Source organism: Dasypus novemcinctus, chromosome 10 (assembly GCF_030445035.2).
Source record: "Dasypus novemcinctus isolate mDasNov1 chromosome 10, mDasNov1.1.hap2, whole genome shotgun sequence".
Taxonomy (NCBI): domain Eukaryota; kingdom Metazoa; phylum Chordata; class Mammalia; order Cingulata; family Dasypodidae; genus Dasypus; species Dasypus novemcinctus.
The window spans coordinates 76,593,831-76,617,617 of NC_080682.1; the positions used below are offsets into that span (position 1 = coordinate 76,593,831).

The following is a 23,787-nucleotide window of genomic DNA, read 5'->3' on the forward strand; positions in this document are numbered from 1 at the left end:
AAAGAAGACTATTCATTGCAGTATTTGCTTGGCTTACTGGAGAACTGATTAAAAATTTCCATCAATAGGGGTTAAATTACAATGTGTTTTTACAATGGAGTACTTTGTAACTATTAATAATGAGTTTATAGCTATATATACTGATATGTAAGATATGCTAAATGAAGAAAGCAAGGAGCAGAATAGTGTTTATATTGTGCTACCATTAATGTAAAGGAAAAAAGAGAATCTATATACACCCATGTGTATGCTTCTGTGTGAATAGACTTAACCTCCAGAAGAATACACAAGCTTGGGCAGTTGCCTCTAGGGAAGGTAATTTGAGGGTAAGAGACTTCTCTGAAATTTGAATTTTTTTAGTAATGTGCATGCATTATATATTCAAAAGTTGATGGATGGGTTATAAAATAATGAAATATTTTCGTTCTCATAAACATTTGTCATTAAGGTTAAAGTAATTAGAATTAGAATCTAAACAAGTAGTTTTTATTTTGAATATCTCAATTGAGCTATATAATCATCTTATAAAATTTTCTAGTAGCATTTTTTTTTGCATGGCATTTGATTTTATGTGAAGTGGATGGAATCTTTGTTGTCTCTCAGGATGAGTTCTGCTTATTCAACTCTTTTATTTTTTATTTTTAAAGATTTATTTATATCTCTCCCCTCCCCCCCCAACTCCCACCCCACTCGTCTGCTCTCTGTGTCTGCTTGTATTCTTGTCAGCGGCACCCGGAATTTGTGTCTTTTTGTTGCGTCATCTTGCTGCATCAGCTCTCCGTGTGTGAGGCGCCACTCCTCGGCAGGCTGCACTTTTTTCACACCGGGTGGCTCTCCTTGCGGAGCGCACCCCTATGTGGGGGACACCCCTGCATGGCACGGCACTCCTTGAGCACATTAGCATTGCCATGGACCAGCTCATCACATGGGTTAGGAGGCCCGGGGTTTGAACCTTGGACCTCCCATGTGGTAGGCGGATGCCCTATCCTTTGGGCTAAATCTGCTTCCCTTATTCAACGCTTAATTTCTAGTTCCTGGCATCTGGTTATAGCTCAATAAATTTTTTGTTCTGAATTATCCTTCATTTTCATAACTAAGACTCTTTCTTCAATGCAGAATGATTTCTTCCTATCCTCAAACGAGGATCAGTTAGTGGTGTGTACTGTATATTGCATTTTTATATTTGAATTAATATTGATTCTACCAGAAAGTGGCTGTCCCAACTGAAGAAATTTCTTCTTTGTATTTTTATATTTGAGATTATAACTATGCCATTATTAACCACTGAGAAGTAATTTAATTCTATTATGTTTGCAGACTTTCTAAAGAAGATAAAGCCTTTTTGTGGGAGAAACGCTATTATTGCTTCAAATACCCAAATTGTCTTCCTAAAATACTAGCAAGTGCCCCAAACTGGAAATGGGTTAATCTTGCCAAAACTTACTCATTGCTTCAACAGTGGCCTCAATTGCACCCACTGACTGCATTGGAGCTTCTTGATTCAAAGTAAGCCACCTGTGCATTTATTTATTTACTATTATCAGTTTTTCTAGTAAGTTATTATCCTGTGGTAATACTTCCCTTTGTTTTATGATAAAAATAATTCAATATAATAAATGTGTAAATGTATATCTATACAAACATAACTTTTGCATTGAGGTTATTAAAAAGGCATTTTCATATCATTTAAAATTAATCTAAAGAGAAGGTTTTATTGTATAGCTAAATAATTTTTAGTACTTTTATAATGTGGGCCAAAATTAATTTTCATAAGCTTAAGGTTTCTAAACAAGTCAAAAATTGGATCTATATTGTATAGCACTAAGATTTTCTTCCTAAAAGAAAAAAGAAAAGAAATCCATTGCTTTTGAATCCTATTTTGAGTATCCTTTGTAAGGCACAGACTGAGATTGTGTTTTCAGGAAACAAGCCTCATTAAAAAGAAATCACTGTCAAATCTTTTATTTTATTTTCTTGTGGTACTCTTCTAGATTTGCTGATCAGGAAGTGAGGTCCCTAGCTGTGACCTGGATTGAAGCCATTAGTGATGATGAATTAACAGATCTTCTTCCACAGTTTGTGCAAGTGAGTTTTTTTACTGGGTTTCCCCTTCCCCAATCTTCCCCCATTTTTATAAGCAGGGAGCTTGGTAAGGGATGTCCCCTCTGGATAAATGAATGTTATTCCTGAGACTATAATTTTCTGTGTGATTTTATTAATTTGCCCGAAATTAATCATCTGTTTAATTTTTATCAATATCTTCTTATATTAATAGGAGTAATGTTTGCTTTATGTTGCTTCTCTTTTGAATATTTTTCTTAGCAATTTAGATGGGTATGACCATTAGTAATTCTTATTTTCCATTACATGTAGGCTTTGAAATATGAAATTTACTTGAACAGTTCATTAGTGCACTTCCTTCTGTCCAGGGCATTGGGAAATATCCAGATAGCACACAATTTATATTGGTAAGATTTAAATTTTACGTAATACCTGATTTTTATTTCTGGTAATTATAGGAATAACTTACTTTAAGTCTAAATTGTATGCCCAAACTGTTTGCTGTGCTACAAGATATTGTATTGAAGGCATTATTATAAAGAAGCTAATTTTTATTTCCTTAGAAATAACAGCAAGAATAACAAACCCTCTATTGCAAAGATATATGGCATATTATAGCTCTATAATAATGAGACTTTTTACTTGTTTGTATAGCTTAAAAGAAATTCTTGGATACTGAAAATTGAACTTGTTAAATTGATTTCTGAGGTATGTTCATCTAGTTCTTAGAAATGACTGACATAAATATTTTTTCTGTATTAGGCTCCTGAAAGATGCCCTGCATGATACACAATTTGGTGCCCGTTATGAACATGTTTTGGGTGCTCTCCTCTCAATTGGAGGAAAAGGACTCAGAGAAGAACTTTTGAAGCAGACAAAACTTGTACAGCTTTTAGGAGGAGTAGCAGAAAAAGTAAGGCAAGCTAGTGGATCAGCTAGGCAGGTATGTACTCATAAATATGGGCATAAAAATTTTTATGTTACAGGATCTCTGCAGTGCTGACAAGTTGTTATTATTTATCAATGAATTCCCTATACAACTCTATACCTGTGCTGTTTGGGGCAGATGAGTTTGGGGCAGGTGAATTCAAAGGTTGTTCAAAATCTATAGGAACAGAATTCACACCCTAATTCAGAAAGTCCATGCTTATTTTTTATTTTTATTTTTTAGGAGGTACCAGGGATTGAACCTAGGACCTCATATGTGGGAAACAGGCTCTCATCCATTGAGCTACAGCTGCTCCCCAAGAACATGCTTTGTACTGCCCATGCTTACAGTCTTTTTCTCTTGAGTTTCTTTTTCATTATTTTTATTTTTTTCATAATTGTAAAAGTATTGTAAGTATGAACTGATGCCAATATTTTAAAAATCTAAAAATGCGAAAGTTTATAGAATAAAAATTACGGATTTTTTAGTTTTATTCTCTTTATGACTTAAATATGCACTTAATACACATTTTTGGAGGTTTTTGTTTTACAGAAACAGAATCATATTTAACATTTATATGTTTTTTCTTTATGGTAAAATTCACAATACAAGATTTTCTATTTTAGCTAGAAAATACAGGATTTTCTATTAGTGGCTATTAGTTCTTTTTTTTTTTTTTTTTAAAGATTTATTTATTTATTTAATTTCCCCCCCTCCCCTGGTTGTCTGTTCTTGGTGTCTATTTGTTGCATCTTGTTTCTTTGTCTGCTTTTGTTTCTTTGTCCACTTCTGTTGTCGTCAGCGGCACAGGAAGTGTGGGCGGCGCCATTCCTGGGCAGGCTGCACTTTCTTTTCACGCTGGGCGGCTTTCCTCACGGGCGCACTCCTTGCACGTGGGGGCTCCCCCACGCGGGGGACACCCTTGCGTGGCACGGCACTCCTTGCGTGCATCAGCACTGCGCTTGGTCAGCTCCACACAGGTCGAGGAGGCCCGGGGTTTGAACTGCGGACCTCCCATATGGTAGACGGACGCCCTAACCACTGGGCCAAAGTCCGTTTCCCTATTAGTTCTTTAATAACATGCAACAATCACTTCTATCTGAGGTCAGAAATTTTCGGTGTGCCAAAAAGAGACCCACACCTATTCCTTACTCCTGCCAGCCCTGACAACTACTAATCAACTTTCTGTCTCTATGGGTTTGCCTATTCTGAACATTGCATGTAAATGAATCATACAATAGTGGCTTTTTATGTCTGTCTTCTTTCACTCAACATATAATGCTTTCAAGGTTCATCCATGTTGTAGCTTGTATTTTTTTTTTTAAGATTTATTTATTTTATTTATTTCTCTCCCCTTCCGCCCCACACCAGTTGTCTGTTCTCTGTGTCTATTTGCTGCGTGTTCTTCTTTGTCCGCTTCTGTTGTCAGCAGCACGGGAATCTGTGTTTCTTTTTGTTGCGTCATCTTGTTGTGTCAGCTCTCCGTGTATACAGTGCCATTCCTGGGCAGGCTGCACTTTCTTTCGCGCTGGGCGGCTCTCTTTACGGGGCGCACTCCTTGCGCATGGGGCTCCCCTACACGGGGGCACCCTACGTGGCAGGGCACTCCTTGTGTGCATCAGCACTGCGCATGGGCCAGCTCCACACGGGTCAAGGAGGCCCGGGGTTTTAACTGCGAACCTCCCATGTGTGGGCCAAGTCCGCTTCCCAGCATGTATTTTTTATGGCTGACAAGTATCTGATTGTGTGAATATACTGCATTTTGTTTACCCATCATTCATCAGTAGATGGATACATGGGTTGCTTCTACTTTTTGGCTACTATGAATAATACACTATGAACATTCATGTACAATTTTTCTGTAAGCATATGTTTTCGATTGCTGGGAATAGAATTGCTGGGTCATATGATAAATGCGTGTTTTACTTTTTGAGGAACCACCAAACTATTATATATAATGGCTGCATTCCCACCAACAGTGTATCAGGGTTCTGATTTTGCCACAACCTCACCAACACTTGTTATTTTTGGGGTTTTTTGTTTTGTTTTGTTTTGTTTTTTGCATTTTAATATAGCTATCCTAGTAGGTGTAAATTGTTATCTCACTGTGACTTTAATTTGCATTTCCCTAATGACTAATGAAGTTGAGCATCTTTTTATATGCCTCGTGGCCATTTATATATCTTTTTTGGAAAAACGTCTGTTCAAGTCTTTTGCCCATTTTTAAATTAGATTGTTTGTCTTTTTGTCTTTTTGAGTTGTAGGGCTTTTTTTTTTTTCTTTTAATATTCTGGGTACTAGACCTTTATAGATAATATGATTTGTAAATATTTTCTCCTATTCTGTGAGTTGTATTTCTTGATAGCATTTGTTGATGCACAAAAGTTTATAATTTTGATGAAGTCTGTTTTATCTACTTTTTCTTTTGTTTCTTGTGCTTTTGGTATCATATCTAATAATTCATTGCCAAATTCAAGGTCATAAAGATTAACCCTATGTTTTCTTCTAAGACTTCATTCTTTTGCATGTGATTATCCAGTTGATGCAACAACATTTATGGAAGAGACTATTTTTTCCCCATTCATGATCTTGGCAGCTTTGTTGAAAATCAGTTGACCTTAGATCAATGGATTTGATTTTGGACTCTTCAGTTCTACTCTATTGATCTGTATATCTGTCCTTCTACTAGTATCATACTGTTTTCATTACAGTAGCTTTGTAGCAAGTTTTGAAGTTGGGAAATATAAGTCCTCCAATATTGCTCTTCTTTCTTGAGATTGTTTTGGCTATTGGGAAAATTTTGGTTTTTGTTTGTTTTTCTTCATCTCAGAAAATTCATATCAGTACACATAGTTACACTTCATTTTTTCTTAATAGTTGCATAATATTACAAGGTGTTATAGCATAAACTATGAACCTTTACCTTTATTTAGATTGTTTCCATTTTTATTTCCTTTTCCAAACAGTGCTGTAATGAACTTTAACATATAGGCTTTCCCCCTTTGTTAGTAGTTCTTTATAGGCTATTCCTACAAGAGAAATAGCTTAGTCAATGGCTATGTACATTTTTAGTTATGATAGTTCTACTAGATTGCTTTCCAAAAAAGTACTATGCCTGTATATACCCCTCTCCGTGCCACAACACTTATCCAAGTATCTGTTCCCCTTCGTCTTGCTAGCTCTAGGTGGTAAACTTTTATCTGATAAATGAAAAACTGCATCTCATTTTTGTTTAATTTGTATTTTTTTTACTATTAGTGTGATGTGACATTTATAAATATATATTGGTTGGCCACTTACACTTTTCCCCCTATATTTATAGTTTTTGCCCATTCTAAGTCTATATTTATAACAAAATTTAATTTTCATTAGCAAAAGCTTTTTTTTTTTTTTGTCATTTAACAGTTGAGTATTTTATACTAAAGCACCTCCTTTAATTGTAATTTAAGAAAAGTATTCCTTGGCAGCATCATGTCTTAAAAATGGTTCTTTATTTTCATTATATGCTCAAAGTATCAATCTCTTTCCTTAGGTTGTCCTCCAAAGGAGCATGGAACGAGTACAGTCCTTTTTTCTAAGAAATAAATGCCGTCTCCCTCTCAATCCAAGTCTTGTGGCAAAGGAATTAAATATTAAGGTGAAATATTAAAATACTTTAAAGTTCACATTACATTTCAAAATAATTCATAGGAAGAAGGCAATTGGGCAGGTGTGCCAAAGGCAAATGAGGCTAAAACATGCATAGGTTGATTTTAAGTATATATATGGATGTCTGTTTATGATCTATATTTATCTCAGTACATTTTTACCTAATCAGCATTTCTAAAGGAAAAAGTGTAAAATTATTTACGACTTCAAAATAAATCATGTAATATGTTATAATAACTATGTGAGAGGCATATGTTATAATTCTAATGATAAAATGGCTCAGTCACAGAAAGGCCTTTTTTTATTTCCCTTGTGAAAGATCATATAGACTCTTCCTAGATTGATAGCACTTTCTAGGAAAGAGTCATGGGGGTGGAGAGTGGCTGTAGCTCAAGTGGTTGAGCACCTGCTTCTCACGTACAAGGTCCCAGGTTCGATCTCTGGTACGTCCTAAAAAACAAAAACAAAATAAACGAACAAAAAACACCAACTCTGATTAGGGAGGGGATGTAGCTCGGTAGTTGAGCACCTGCTTCCCATGTACGAGGTTCTGGGTTCAATCCCTGGTACCTCCTTTTCAAAAAAAAAAGTAATTGAACCTTCCTCAGCTGCAACTAAGGTACTTTGTTCTTCCAAGGAAGCTATGACCGTGTTGGGGTGTGGCCCTCACTTTACTGGCACTGGGCCTAGCAGCTGCCTCTCCCAGCTCTGGCCCATATCCTGCATCTCCAAGCTTCTCCGCATCTTCCCAGTCCTCATCCTTCATGACCATGAGGTCATCGTCATGGAGGATAAGGTCAATGCCCTCATTAAAGCAGATGTTGTCAATGCTGAATCTTTCTGACCTGGCTTGTTTGCAAAGGCCCTGGCCAGTGTCAACATTGGTAACTTCATCTGCAATATGGGACTGGTAGACCTGCCCCAGCAATGGGTGCTGGACCAGTGGAAGGTCCTGCCCTCTCCACCACTACTGCACCAGCTGAGAAGAACATGAAAGCAAAGAAAGAAGAATCTGAGGAGTCTGATGATGCCCTGAGCTTTCATCTTTTTGACTAAACCCCTTTTGCAGAATGTTCAATAAAGAGCTAAATTCTTAACAAGTAAAAATTATTTCATAATCATCAAAACTGAAATAATTATGTTTATTTTGAACTGAGGCTAATAGTACAAATATTGTATTTTGCTTAATGTGAGTTCAACAAAAGCAACAAATTAATTCATCCATTTAATGTCTCTGTGATTTTGACAGGCCAGAATAAAACTATCTAGAAAGGATTCTCGAGATTGAGAGTTTTATAGATGACATATGGCTACCCTACATTGAAAACAAAAAAATTTTTTAGGAGGTACCAGAGATTGAACCCAGGACCTCATACATGGGAAGCAGGTGCTCAACCACTGAGCTATATCTGCTCCCTACCATACTGAAATTTAATGTGGGTGCTTGAGTTGTATAATCATGTCATTGAAGGGGGGGGATAACATTTCTGCCTTGGGTTTTGTTTGTTGTTTCTTTTAAATTGGTCTTATCATCTTAAAATCAGATTTCAATCAGTTTTATTTAAAAATAAGATATAGGTCTTTGCTAATGAAATTGTTAAATTTTGTGTCAATATTTGATCCCATGGCTAATTATTAATTATAATTGTACCATAAATAGGAGAAGTTAGAGATCTCATCCCAGATCACTGGTTTAAAGAAAGGATAAGACTATCACAAAACTTTGTGCTTTATGGAGGGATTACAACATTCTGAAAGCGCAAACTTTAAGTTTCTGTCTCAAGTTTTTTTTTCTCTGCCTAGAGAGTAGATGCTATTTTATTCATATAAAATAAGTTTCAAAAATATTTTTGTATACTTTTATCTGCCAGACAATCTAAGAAACTGGTCACATATGTTATTTCATTTGCCATAATTCAAAGGAACAGGTGAAAGAGGAAATGCCTAGGGCTATAAAAATCTTAAATCCATTTTTATTCCAGTGGTATATTTCTAATTTAAATATGTCGTATTTGCAGTCATGTTCCTTTTTCAGTTCTAATGCTGTACCTTTAAAAGTCACAATGGTGAATGCTGATCCTATGGGAGAAGAAATTAATGTCATGTTTAAGGTGAGTAAAATGGGGTTACTTTGTTTTGAAATGGCAGTTTATTCTTTTATCAAATTCCTTTTCCAAAATTACAAAGTAATTTTGTTTTTTAGTATTTAAGCAAATTGCATAATTATATAGAAATTACCACTGATATACCAGTTTTGGGAACAGATGCAACTTACTGGGCTAGAGCTGCTGCATAATGCCCACGCTAGTAGCTTGCATAATAACTACAAACAGTGAGAATTCAGCATTTAATCTTACTGAGGCTCTCTTGTCCATGGCACTTTGCTTCTCTCTTGCAGCTTTCAGAATTCACTTTTTATCTTTGACATTTGACAGTTTAATTATATGTCTCTTTGGGTTTATCCTATTTGGAATTTGTTGAGCTTCTTGGATGTGTATGTTCATGTCTTCTATTAAATTTGGGAAGTTCTCAATCATTATTTCTTCAAATATTATTTCTGTCCCTTTATCTCTCTCTCTTCCTTCCGAGACTCCCACAACGCCTATATTAATATGATCGATAGTATCCCACAGGTTCTCAGGCTATATTCACTTTCCTTCGTTGTTTTTGTTGTTTTTGTTTTTTAGTCCTTTTCTGCTCCTCCTTGTCTTATCTTCAAATTCACTTACACTTTTTTCTGCCGTCTCTAATCTGCTGTTGAACTTCTCTAGGGCAGTTTTTATTTCTTTTACATGGATTGAATATGTCCCTTATTAGGAAATAGTCTTCCCTACGTTTCCTGGGTGCTATATTGTATATCTTAAAGCCAGGAATCCTTTGCCCCAGGCAGCTGTGATTTGATTGCTTTCTCTTTTTTTTTTTCAAGATTTATTTTATTTATTTCTCTCCCTTCCTCTCCTCCCCCCCACCCCCCTACCCCCACCAGTTGTCTGCTCTCTTGTGTCCATTCATTGTGTGTTCTTTTGTGTCTGCATGCATTTTCGGTGGCACCGGGAATCTGTGTTTCTTTTTCTGTTGCATCATCTTGCTGCGTCAGCTCTCCATGTGTGCGGCACCACTCCTGGGTGGGCTGCGCTTTTCTCGTGAGGGGTGGCACTCCTTACGGGGTGCACGCCTTGCATGTGGGGCTTCCCTACGCGGGGGACACCCCTGCGTGGCACGACACTCTTTGTGTACGGCAGCACTGCACATGGTCCAGTTCACCATGCAGGCCAGGAGGCTCGAATTCGAACCCTAGACCTCCTATATGGTAGGCAAACTATCATTTGAGCCACATCCGTTTCCCTTGATTGCTTTCTTATGGTGTATTAAGTGCCCTGTGTTCTGCCTCTATGTGCTGGGCAAGTTCTAGGACAATGAGCCTGTGCCAGGTGTCCTGGTTTATGTTATCATTTTACTAGTTTTATTAAATTTAGAAACTTTACCTCCTATTAAGTCCCTTTACCCTATCCTTTCCATAATTGTGTTAAATATTTCCTCAATATAGATTAAGTATCATATCAGACAGTATTATAATTTTGCTTCACCCATAAAACATAATTTAAATAACTTAGGAGAGAAAGGGAAGTCTCTTGTATTTACCCATATGTTTGCTTAACATGTTCTTTCTTCCTTCTTGGTGTTCCAAGTATCCTAGATTTATCATATCCATTCTGCTTAAAGAACTTCTTTTGCCATTATTTTAGGATATGTCTAATAGTGATGAATTCTCTTAGATTTTCTTCATTTGAGAATGTCTTTATTTCCCATCATTCCTGAAGGCCATATTCATTGGATATAGGGTTCACAGTTCTTTTCTTTCAGCACTTGAAAAATGTTGTGCCACTTCCTTCTGGTCTCCATGGTGTCTGATTAGAAATCTACTGTCAGTCAGTCAGTAGAAAGAACATGCAAGGCTGCACTTTCTACTGCTTTCAAGATTTTTTCTTTGTCTTTAGTGTTCAGATGTTTGGCATGATGTGTCTTGTATGGATTTTGTTGTATTTTTTTCCTGTGTAGGTCTCACTTACCTTCTTGAATCTGTAGGTTTATGTCTTTTACCAAATTTGGGAAGTTTTCACCCCTTATTTTCTTGGGTATTTTTTTCAGCCCCACCTTCTTCCTCTTGTGTTTTCTGGATTCCAGTGATACAAATGTTAACTCTTTTGTTACAATCTTAGAGGTCCTTGAAACTCTGTTCACTTTTTTTATCCAGTTTCTTCTCTCTATTGTTCAGATTAGGTAATTTCTAATGTTTTGTTTTCCAGTTCACTAATTCTTTCCTGTGTCCCTCCATTTTGCTATTGAGCCAATGGTTAGTGATTGAGTTTTTTATTTCAGGACTTGTATTTTTTAGTTCTAAAATTTCCATTTGGTTCTTATTTACTTTGCTGAGACTATTTTTAATTTTGTTTTCTTATTTCCAGCATGCTCGTAATTGCTTGTAGAAGCATTTTTATGATGGCTGCTTTAAAGTCTTTGTCAAATAATTCTAATATCTTTGTTATATCAATGTTGGCATTGATCAGTTGTCTTTCTTTTTTCATTCAATTTGTGATATTCCTGCTTCTTGGTATGAATGATTTTTTAAAACTTGAAATGTGGATATTTTAGGTATTGTATTATGAGAAGCTGGATCTTATTTGCACTTTGTTTTAGCTGGCTTCATCTGCCACCACTGTGGAATGGGGAGGGTAGGCACTGCCATATTACTGCCAAGTAAAGTTAAAGGTCCTGGTGCCTTATTTGACCTCAGATGATACTTCAGGCAGGGATGTTCCTTGTGATTGCTGGGTGTGGGTGGGCATTCCAGCTCCCTTACTAGGTCTTGACTGATACCTTCCTGACTAGGAGGGGAAGGAATACCAACATTACTGTTTCCTATGTGGCATCCGTGGGAGGAGACTGGATGGCTTTGTTACCATTGGGGTAGTGAAAATCTTGACTGTCCTAGGCTAGGGAGGGGGGTAGGGGGTAAATTCCAAATTATCATTTGGTGGAGATGAAAATCTTAGCTCCCTGTTACACTTTCTCTGACACCACCTACTGTAGGAAGTGGGGTTCCTCAATGCACCTTGGCCCAGGTAAAAGTCTAGACTACTCTCTTGGCCATGGCTCGCATGGGAGGGGTGGGTCCACAGCTTTTTCATGGTGTTTGGCTGGAGTAATGGGGTTATTGTGTCAAGGTTTTCTTGTTTTTCTGGGCTGCCCTTTTCCTGTTTCTTTGGCTTGAGAGAGCAGGCTTTTGTTGAGACTTTTTTGTTGTTATTACCTGTACCCATTGGCATTTCTGGGTTGCTGGCTTGTTCACATCCAAGTCTGGAATATATGATGCAAAGAAAACCTCAGGAATTCACCAGCTATTACTACTTTAATCCTAAGGTCCTTAGCCCATCTGTCTTATTTTCTATACCTATCAGAGTCTCCTTATACTTGTTTATATATAATACCGAGGGTTTTTAATTCTACTTAGGGGGAAGAATAGGCACTGGAAGTGCTGGAAGTGGAAGTTTCCCCAGGGTTAACATTTTTTATGATAATAAGTTTCCCAATGCAAGAACATTGTAAGTCTCTCCATTTGTTCAGCTTCTGTATTAGTAATTTATAATTATGTTTTCAGTTGTTATCAGTATTTCATTAGAATCTGATTTTTTGTAAGGATGATACATTCGTTTGGAATATGAAAATTTCATAGAACTTTGTTTACTATTCCTTCTTGCCCTAGATAGTGCTTCACAATAGCCAGAAAGATTTATACTTTTCAGAATCCAGTAGTCCAGGTATCTCAGCTTATAGGTTACTTCTGTTACTATGATTTAAGAAACTAAAGCTAAATTATACATCTAAGTTGAAGCATGTTTATATACTGTCCTGCATAGAATCCATAAGATTGACATCCCCTCCCCCATAGGTTTTATACTTTGCAATCTTTTAAATATTTTGTAAAGGGATAGGTTTTGTTTTTGTTCCTTTGATTTCAAGGTTGGTGAAGATTTACGGCAAGATATGTTAGCTTTACAGATGATAAAGATTATGGATAGAATATGGCTTCAAGAAGGACTGGATTTGAGGATGGTCATTTTCAAATGTCTCTCAACTGGCAGAGATCGAGGTAAGTCTACTAGCTTATGTCTTGGTATATTAGTTTCTTTTCTAATGAATTTGGCATAGAATGTACCTATCCTAAGTCTTCTGATGCATAGCAGGCAGGTACCCAATGATCTCTGTTGTTTCCTATTTTAACCTGCTGTTAATGTCATTGATTCAGTTGCATATGATTAAATCTCTTTAAAAAACAACTCAGAGGGAAGCGGACTAGGCCCAGTGGTTAGGGCGTCCGTCTACCACATGGGAGGTCCGCAGTTCAAACCCTGGCCTCCTTGACCCTTGTGGAGCTGGCCCATGTGCAGTGTTGATGCGCACAAGGAGTGCCATGCCACGCAGGGGTGTCCTTGCATAGGGGAGCCCCATGCACAAAGAGTGCACCCCGTAAGGAGAGCCGCCTAGCACGGAAGAAGGTTCAGCCTGCCCAGGAATGGTGCCGCACACACAGAGAGCTGACACAACAAAAAGAAAAATTTCCGTGCTGCTGACAACAACAGAAGCGGACAAAGAAGAACACGCAGCAAATAGACACAGAGAACAGACAACTGGGGCGGGGGGAAGGGGAGAGAAATAAATAAATAAATCTTTTTTTAAAAAAAGGATAATTTATTTAAAAAAAAAACAACAACTTGAAAGTGGACTTGGCCCAATGGATAGGGCATCTGCCTGCCACATGGGAGGTCCGCAGTTCAAACCCTGGCCTCCTTGACCCGTGTGGAGCTGACACATGCACAGTGCTGATGCGTGCAAGGAGTGCCGTGCCACGCAGGGGTGTCCCCCGTGTAGGGGAGCCCCATGTGCAAGGAGTGCGCCCCGTAAGGAGAGCCGCCCAGCGTGAAAGAAAATGCAGCCTGCCCAAGAATGGCACCACACACATGGAGAGCTGACACAATAAGATCACACAACAAAAAGAAACACAGATTCCTGGTGTCACTGATAAGGATAGAAGTGGTCACAGAAGAACACACAGCGAATGGACACAGAGAGCAAACAACTGGGGGAGGGATGGGGAGAGAAATAAATAAAAAATAAATCTTAAAAAAAAAAACATTTCAGCTCCTACACTCTGATTTATTGGACTTACCCCACTCAGCTAACATGGAGTTGAAGAAGGTCAACCACCACACCATGGAGCCTAGAGTGCCTGCAACTGAAAGCAGGAGGAGTGCATCCAGTATCCATGTGGAATCTAAGCCCCCACTTGACATAGATGTGCAATGGACACAACCAATCCAATGTCCACAGAGAAAATGTGGCATTGGTGTGGGAAGGGTGGCCATGGTGGCTGCTGGGTGTGGGGAATGGGAGGAAGAGATGAGATGGGGAGGCATTTTCGGGACTTGGAGTTGTCCTGGGTGGTGCTTCACGGACAACTACGGAACATTGTAGATCCCCCCAGGGCCCACTGGATGGAACGTGGGAGAGTGTGGGCTATGATGTGGACCATTGACTATGGGGTGCAGCGATGCCCAGAGATGTACTTACCAGGTGCAATGGATGTGTCATGATGATGGGAGAGAGTGTTGCTGTGGGGGAAGTGGGGGGTGGGGGCAGTGGGGTTGAATGGGACTTCATATTTGTTGAATGTAATATATTTTTTAAAAATGAATAAAAAATTTAAAAAAAAAAAAAAAACACAACTTAATGAATAGCCCTGATAAATGCTTTGTAGTAACCAGAGGAGTCTGTTAATTGACCACAAGAGGATTTATGGTCTTTAGCTTTTGAACTTAAAAGTAAGACTATAGCTAAGTTAAACCAACTTTGCTTTCATTTCTGCAAAATAAACTAGTGGTTACAAAGTTTCTTTCTACTAAAAGTAGGCCCCCTCGTAATAATTTATTGAATAAATAAATTCAGTTGAGAATAATAGTGCTACCTTCATATAATGTGATGATTAAATGAGATATGAATGTAAAATACCCAGTGTCTGATACATTGTGTGTGCTCAATAAATGGCAACAATCATCATTATTTTTATTCCACAAATATTTGTTGCATATAGACCATTTTCAAAATGTCAGGAATGTAGTGCTTATATTCTAGAAGGGAGTAATTAAAGACATACAGAAATAACTAGAAAATGCTCTAAAGCTAAAAGCTGTAAGAGAATTAAAAAGGCAGTGCTGTGGGGTTTCAAAGGAGGGAATGATCACCTACAGATTCTAATCATAGACTCCAGAAAGTTATCTGAAAGATTATTTTATCTAATCATCCTTCTAAAATCTCCCATTCAGTGTATGCTTAAATATCTATAGGGAGAATGGATGTGGCTCAAGCAGTTAGGTGCCTGCTCCCACACGGGAGGTCCCTGGTCTGGTTCCCGGTGCCTCCTGAAAAAATAAAAAAAGCAAACAAGCAAAACAGACCAGAGCAGAAAACCCAATTTAAGGAAGCCGATGTGGCTCAGTGGTTGAGTGCCAGCTTTTCACATGGTAATTCCCTGGTTCAATCCCTAGTTCCCAGTACCTCAAAAAAAAAAAAAAAAACCAAAAAAGCAAAATGACCTGTAGTGAAGGGAAGTCACAGCATTTCAAGGTAGTCCATCTAATCCTGGATAGCTCTGAAAGTTATAGTGTTCTTTCTTGTATTCAGGTGAATGGGGAGTGTCTCCTGTTGTCTTCTAACCAGTGGCTCCAGTTCTAAATATAAAGCATCATGTAACTAAGTTGAATTCCTCTTCCATATGATAGAAAGACTAATAGTTTGGTTTTCTCAGATCCTGAGTTCCAAATTCTTCAGTCATTTGTCATATGTGACTTTAAATTCCCTTATCACCTGATTGCTCTCTTTGGAAAGGGCTTAAATAGTCCATAATCTCTAAGAATGCCACCTGGATTTTATGGAATGCAAACAGGTGGAGTAAAATATCGCACATATAGGGCTTACTCACAAAACCAGTAAGTCTTCATCATACTGCCTCCTGCTAAACCATAGGCTATCTTGTGCTTAGTGCATTGTGTATTTTATTCCCATGTGTAGGACTTAACTACCAACTTTCTTGTTATATTTCATTCTTTTTGCGAAGGGAGGTGGGTGGAGAGGTGCTTAATAAAAATCAATGTTTTGTTGTTTTATTAGAGAAGTTGTGAGTTTACACCATACATACTATACAGGATTCCCATACAGCGCACCACTGCCAGTGCCTTGCTAGAAATGATGAAAGACCATCATCATAATATTACTGTTTACTATAGTCCACAGCTTACATTTGGTAGATTTTCCCCACAAACCATCCTATTATTAGCATCATGTATTAGTAGTGTATAAATATATTTGCATATTTGTACTGTCAACCATAGTCCATCATCCACTACACAATGTGTGATTTTTTTTTTTTAAAGAGGCATCAGGAACTGAACCTGGGACCTCCCATGTGGGAAGCAGGGGCTCCTGCTTGAGCCACATCGGCTCCTCATTATTTTTAATTTGATTTTTAATTTGTTATTGACCTTCTCAGTTTGTGTCATGAACAGATTTGAAGAGCATATATTCTGTAACTTCTGCTAAGTCACTGATAAAAGTATTTACAAAGAGAAGGCCAGGGACCAACCCTTATAGCAGGCCAGCCCTTCAAGTGATTGCTGAATCTTTTTTTTTGAAAGATTGATTTATTTATTTAATTCCCCCCCCCCCCCGTTGTCTGTTCTCTGTGTCCATCCGCCGCGTCTTGTTTCTTTGTCTGCCTCTGTTGTCGTCAGCGGCACGGGAAGTGTGGGCGGCGCCATTCCTGGGCAGGCTGCTCTTTCTTTTCACGCTGGGCGGCTTTCCTCACGGGCGCACTTCTTGTGCATGGGGCTCCCCCACGCGGGGGACACCCTTGCGTGGCAAGGCACTCCTTGCGCGCATCAGCACTGCGCATGGCCAGCTCCACACTGGTCAAGGAGGCCCAGGGTTTGAACCGCGGACCTCCCATATGGTAGACGGACGCCCTAACCACTGGGCCAAAGTCCGTTTCCCAATTGCTGAATCTTTAGGTTCAGTATTTGACTTGGTTACTCATCTATTTCATTGTATTGTCAACCAGAACACCTTTCTCCATTTTGTCCATTAGAGCTTAAAGGCTCAAAATCCCCTTGTTTTTTATGTGTTTTTTTTTTTAGATTTTTAAATTTTTAGTTTATTTATTTATTTCTCTCCCCTTCCCCTCCCCTAACTGTCTGCTCTCTCTGTCCATTCGCTGTGTGTTCTTCTGTCTCTGCTTCTATTCTTGTCAGCAGCACGGGAATCTGTGTCTCTTTTTGTTGTGTCATCTTGCTGCATTGGCCCTCTGTGTGTGCGGCACCACTCCTGGGCAAGCTGGACTTCCTTTCGCGCTGGGTGGCTCTCCTTACAAGGTGCACTCCTTGCGCGTAGGACTTCCCTATGCGGGGGACACCCCTGCGTGGCTTGGCACTCCTGGTACATATCAGCACTGCGCATGGGCCAGCTCCACGTGGGTCAAGGAAGTCCTGGGTTTGAACTCTGGACCTCCCATGTGGTAGGCGGATGCTCTATCCATTGAGCTAAGTCCTCTTCCCTTATGTTGTTTCTAGCTTTTGAGAGCTTACTTCATGTCTTGCATTGTGCTAAGCATTTCACTTGTATTATCTCACTGAAAGGTATTTGGTACCCTTATTTTTCAAGTCACATTCTCTGTGAAGTTTTCCATAAGCATCTCAGCCTTCTGTGAACTCAGCAATTGCCTTTAATAGTCTCCAGGCATTTGTCTTATATTATTACCATGCTCAGTGTTTCTTTTTTTTTTTTTAAGATTTATTTTATTTAATTCCTCTCCTGTCCCCCTATTGTCTGCTGTGTTCATTCACTGTGTGTTCTTCTGCATCCGCTTGCATTATCCACTGGCACTGGGAAACTGCGTCTTTTTGGTTGCGCCATCTTGATGTGTCACCTCTCTGTGTGTGCGGCGCCACTCCTGGGTGAGCTGCACTTTTTTCACGCCGGGCGGCTCTTCTTGCGAGGCACGCTCTTTGTGCAGGGGGGACCCCTACATGGGGACACCCCAGCGTGGCACGGCACTCCTTGCTCATGGCAGCAGCACTGTGCACAGGCCAACTCACCACACGGGTCAGGAGGCCCTGGGAATCAAACCCTGGACCTCTTATATGGTAGGTGGATGCTCTTATCAGTTGAGTCATGTCTGCTTCCCATACTTAGTGTTTCTTTTCACACATTTTGTATGTTCTCCACTGGATTGATTATAAATAAGTTCCCTCGGAGCAGGGACTGTATCTTATATAGTGCTTCTCTGGATAGCCTATGCATTTTAGTCTAATGTTTTGTACATAGTAAGTATGAATATTTAATCATGAAATTTGAATATACATATTAAGTTTTTTATTAGATGTAGTCATGGAATCAAGATGAATGTACCCATTGAAAACAAATGCCTTTGTGAACTATAAAGTAGATGATGCAACAAATACAACATAAAAAATTCCAAATGAATTCGTTCTGCCATGTGTGACCAGACTACTGGGATTAGCATATGGCCTTCCTACTTTCTTTTGAGGAGCCCTGGAGGCCTTGGCCTATTTGGTTTCTTCCAGTCCTTGTCTGAGGCAGATCTTTTTCCATATCCTTTATTTTCACACCAATGTCTCTCCTTGATTTAAAAACTATATAAATAAACTATTTTTAATTATGTAGATAATATATGCTGAGAGTAAAAAATTCAGACAGCATGTAATAGAATAAATTGAAAAGTAAATTTTCTTTCCCACACCTCCATTCTCAGTCCTAGGCTTCCTCCTCCCAAAATGTAAGCACTTACTACATAGCCTTCTGACAGTATTTTGTGTATATTTTAACATGTACATGTAATATATAAACACAGAAAATAGAGTACTGCATCTGGATTTTGTCTTTCAAAATAACATTTTAAGATCGTTCTACTCAGAGATCTACCTCATCGTAGTCCATTGTTTAGATATCCCATAATTTGTTTGATACTTGTTTTTGAAGGAATCACAAAGAAAACAAAAAACGATCTGCACAGTCAGGCATTTTACATTCCAGTTCGGAAGACAAAACTTATACTCGAGACTGTAACTTATCATAAACACAATCTTAATCTATTCTTCCCTGTGAAAGGGCTCACTGTACTCTAAAACACTTTTATCTTACTCAAATACATGATTAGACAAAGCTTTGTGTGCTGAAATTGGATACCATGTATCTTATAAGTAACTTTACATATGAGGTCAGTATCATTTAGTTTATATTAAAACTTATTCTTTGGTGCTCTTTCATAGTTTGTAACAAATGTTTCACAGCAATGCAAAGTGTTGGAAGAGAGGTGATGTATGAGACCCCTGTATGATGTTATGTTTATTTTGTAAGTTCACAATCTTTACTAGACATTTATTTATGCATGTTCATGTATGAATGATATACTTCAATTAAAATACATTTTTTTTAAAGTAAAAAAAAAGTTGGTATTCTTTGATGATTAGCAGTCTGTAGTACAGACTATAGAGTCTCAAATAGTCAGATTCAACTTTTACTTCTTAGGTACTTTCAAAAATAAAAAACAATAAATAATTTCAATTGTTCAATTTTCTCTAGGATGGGCTGCCAGAGTTGATTTTTAAAGTGATAATTGCTCACTGGTGTCTTAATGTCAAAGATTGAAAGCAGTAGTTTTTAAAAGGCTTACTTCTGGGAAATATTTTCACAAAGCTTAATATTTTGTTGTTAAAGGCATGGTGGAGCTAGTTCCTGCTTCAGATACCCTCAGGAAAATCCAAGTGGAATATGGTGTGACGGGATCCTTTAAAGATAAACCACTTGCAGAGTGGCTGAGAAAATATAATCCCTCCGAAGAAGAATATGAAAAGGTGATTAGCATGTCTCCTTATTCTAAATAACTTTTTAAAAAGTGTAGTATTATGTAGGTGTTTTAGTTTGCTAAAGTTTCCAATGCAAAATATCAGATATGGGTTGGCTTTATAAAGGGAATTTATTAGTGTAAAAGTTTACAGTGCAAAACTGTAAAAATGTCCAAATCAAGGCATCAGAGGTGCTTTCTCACTGGAAGTCAGCTGCTGGATCCTGGACTCCTGCTGCATGGCAGGCAAAACAGTAGCTCTCTGCATCTCCTCCAGGCTGCTTTCTCCCTGGCTAAGCTGTTAGCAATCAAGCACGTGGCAGGGCTCTTCCCTTCAGCTTTGAGCTGCTCTGTGGGCCTAGCCTCACCGGGTTTCTCTCAGGCCTCTCTCTCAGCCTCTCGGGGCTTCTTTTTCTTTCCACAACTGTAGGCAATCCTGGAGTCCTTTCTCACACGGCAAGGTGAAAATGGCAGCTCTTTTTCTGTGTGTTTCTGCTTCCAGTTCTCAATTTATATAAGACCCCAGCAAAACGGCAGAGATTCAACCTGGGTCATACCTCACTGTTTTAGTCCAATCAAAGGCCCTAAAGTGATCTCATCAAGTAATTTGATCAAAAGATCCCATAACTGACTCTAATGAAATCAAAGGGCCCCACACCTACAGGAATGGATTGGTTCAAAGAACATGATCTTTTCTGGGATTCACAAAACTTCAAACTGTCACAGCAGGTTTTAAATGATTTTATTTTCCAATTCTGCTGACTAAATAGCCATTTAGTCTAAGTTAGGAAAATAGTGTCTCTAAATGTAGAAAAGAATATAAAATACGGTGCATTTAATGATAGGAATCTGAGTGAAAGCAAATGAAATTGCCCAAAAAAACACCTGAAACATGTACTTAGGGACCAGTAAGGCAGAGGTGTTTTTATAACCCAGAATTTTATTCTTCACCAAGATCTTGGAAGTTGTTTTGGAAATGAGTACAAGCTACAGTGCCATGTGGTAGTTAAGAAGATGGACTGAGCCAAACTGTCTGGGCTTGAATTCAGGCCCCAAGTCATTCAGTAGCTATAGTGACTTGGGTGAATTATTTATCCTATTTGTGCCCCAGTGACCTCTGCAGTAAACTATTACAAATTATGCTATGATGATGTATATGATGGCTTAAAAATAATAGTACCAAAAAATTATGAGAATTAAATGAGTTAATATATGTAAGTTGCTGGCATGGATTAAATGGTATAATTGATAGCTGTTCTTTTTCTTCTAATTATTGGGAGCATCTATTTATTGGTTTAGTATTTATTTGAATTATATATGAAGAAAGGGTAATCTCTTAGGGCATAAGACCTCTAACAATACTGACTTGGCCTAAGAGAAATTAAAAAACACTTTGAATGGTATTCTAAGAAAACCTCAGTTTTAATGTTATTAAGCTGCCTAGTTTATGTAAAATCATTAATGTATCACATTTACAAATACATACAGGTGCCATCTGTTGACCTAGGAAATTATAGTAGAGGAATTTTGTCCTTTGTGAGTGTTTTAAACTGTTAGAATCCACTCCCTACCCCCTTTTTGTTTTACATCTTTGTGATTTGGGAAAGGCACTAAAGCAGAAGCCAGTACTTGTTTATAATAATGTTGGCTCTTTTCTGACTCCAGATAAGCTGACACTAAATACTTGGTTAAATAGAGTACATTAAGGGCCTTTTATGTGCTTTACTAAATAAGTGGAAATAAAACAGTGGTGTCAGATTGCCTGCCACTTACCGATTGTGTGATTTTGAGCAAATAATTCCTGTGCTTCTGTTTCCTTATCTGTGAAATGACACTAATAGTACCTATGTCATTGATTTGTTGTGAGATTTTAAATGAATTAATGTATACATATATTCTTTGTATATATAGAAAGAGAAAGAGTAGTGCCAAGTTTGTCATAAGTGTTATATAAACATTTGCTATTATTAAACATTATCATCATTATCATCAGTAATGATCTTGGGGATTATGGAGTAAAATTAACTACATAGGTTAAGCCTATAATTGCTTCTCAAAAATACAGTATCTTGAGAATAAACTAAATGTACATACTGGATAAAAATATTCATGCTTCTTGCTGCATATTGCTGTCAGATATTATTTTGGTAATTTTAGTAATTCCCAGGACAGGAAAGACTAAAGTAAAAGAAGGTCTCTAGCTTTGAAAGACTTGCAGATGACATATAGGGAGTAGTAACAAAATGGAAAATAAAATATGTTGGAAACTGAGGCACAGTGGTCTTGCAAGGAGAGATACACTGTCTCCATGGCTACGCTTGCAATATAAGGAATGCAAGGTTGAATGCTTGATGGCTGTCAGGATGATGCTACAGGCAGAGATAAAAATGAGCACATATATTTTATAGTAAATAGAACACTTAGACTTTGCACCTTGAGATAAAATTTTTTAAATTCCTTAGATCATGAGTAATGCTACTAGTTAACTGCATGTTGCTGCTTTTCTCACGTAGACTGGGGTATATAGAGAGCCCCGTATAAACAATAAAGTTGTCTGATAAGTCTCTACTTGCAGACCCCCCTGATCCCAGCTCCCTCTCTTTCTTTCTCTTTGTTTCATTCTCCTTTTTCTTTATCTTTTATTCCTGATATCCTTTGGGCCCAAATCTCCAACAAAAACACATTAATTTTGTTAGTAGGCAATTTAAGATATAAGATGACTATCTTAAGAAAGGGTACTTATGGTTTTGAAATATGAAAATGCTGGCTTTTATTACCATCACCCAGTTTATATTCCTCCTGAGAAAGTGGATTACAGTAGTATTTTTGAAGAGTGCTGAATTCCTTTAATCTTCTTTGTAATCCTGCCCCTTTAAAAAATGTTTTTTCGTGTATTTATTATAGGCTTCTGAGAATTTTATCTATTCGTGTGCTGGATGCTGTGTAGCCACTTATGTTTTAGGAATCTGTGATCGACACAATGACAATATAATGCTTCGAAGCACTGGACACATGTTTCACATTGACTTTGGAAAATTTTTAGGCCATGCACAGATGTTTGGTAGCTTCAAAAGGTAATGATATTGTTATTATTGCTGCTGCTAATGAAAAGAGAGTGCTTCCTGTTTCACAAATTAATGTCTCATAACCTTGCCTTTTTCTTAATATGCTTTACCTTGTGGCTCCCTTTGGGCAAAACTGGGAGGAAAAAAGCCATAAAAGATGATAAAAATGAGTGTAGGTAGATGTGTATAAGCTTTGTTGAAATAAGTATAAATCAAGAGTACAGTTTCTCCGTTTGGCTGTATCTATTAGAAATGTTCCCGTTTATGTAATGGCAATGAGGACATAATTTTTCTCTGTGTGTAACTACTGTTGGATCTTTATTCAGGTGTATAGATTTATAAATACCACCTTCAAGAAAATTTCATATATAAGTTCATCTAAATAGTGAGATTATTCTATGATACTTTACTGAAAAAAGAATTTTTAAGAAGTATGCAAATTCAAAACTGCCTGATGTTTCTCAGTTGGAAATTGCTATGGTTCAGATAGCTTAGTTTAATAACCATGTTAGTAATATAATAACCAAATAGCAATAGCATTCTTACAGTATTCTTCTGTGACTAATACTTCATGTGTACTGTCTTTTTAAATAGAGATCGGGCTCCTTTTGTGCTTACCTCTGACATGGCCTACGTCATTAATGGGGGTGAAAAGCCCACCATTCGTTTCCAGTTGTTTGTGGATCTCTGCTGTCAGGCCTACAACTTGATAAGAAAACAAACAAACCTCTTTCTTAACCTTCTTTCACTGGTAAATTTGATCTTTATGAGCATGTAATTAATTTTATATTCATGTCTCAATATTTCAATATGTAAAAAAGGTATTTGGAATGAAATTTACTCTAGTCACAAATGTCAGATATTTTATTCCTGAAATACTTAAAAATTACTGCTGTGTGAAAGAAGCCAGGCATGAGTGCATATTATATGGTTCCATTTACGTTAAGTACAGAAAACGAGTCGGTAGAGTGCCTACCCTGGAGGTAGTGAGCCTAAGAGGGGCATCTGGGATACTGGTAAATGTTTTGTGTCTTAATCTGGGTGTGTTCAGATTGTGAAAATTCTTTAAGTTTATGGTTTCTGTACTTTATTTTTAAGATTTATTTTATTTC

The 23,787-nt window shown here is 37.8% G+C and overlaps 1 protein-coding gene across 1 annotated transcript in view; it reads left to right on the forward strand.

Annotated features, from left to right (window-relative positions):
* The window catches only part of PIK3C2A (phosphatidylinositol-4-phosphate 3-kinase catalytic subunit type 2 alpha), a 116,568-nt gene that overhangs the window by 79,652 nt on the left and 13,129 nt on the right, over nucleotides 1–23,787 (forward strand). The window contains exons 16-25 of the mRNA XM_058305678.2: nucleotides 1,318–1,506; nucleotides 1,992–2,085; nucleotides 2,374–2,468; nucleotides 2,824–3,004; nucleotides 6,522–6,626; nucleotides 8,656–8,748; nucleotides 12,659–12,788; nucleotides 19,484–19,620; nucleotides 22,515–22,684; nucleotides 23,270–23,426. Coding sequence (XP_058161661.1) covers nucleotides 1,318–1,506; nucleotides 1,992–2,085; nucleotides 2,374–2,468; nucleotides 2,824–3,004; nucleotides 6,522–6,626; nucleotides 8,656–8,748; nucleotides 12,659–12,788; nucleotides 19,484–19,620; nucleotides 22,515–22,684; nucleotides 23,270–23,426 — 1,351 coding nt within the window. The remainder of the gene's footprint in view (nucleotides 1–1,317; nucleotides 1,507–1,991; nucleotides 2,086–2,373; nucleotides 2,469–2,823; nucleotides 3,005–6,521; nucleotides 6,627–8,655; nucleotides 8,749–12,658; nucleotides 12,789–19,483; nucleotides 19,621–22,514; nucleotides 22,685–23,269; nucleotides 23,427–23,787) is intronic.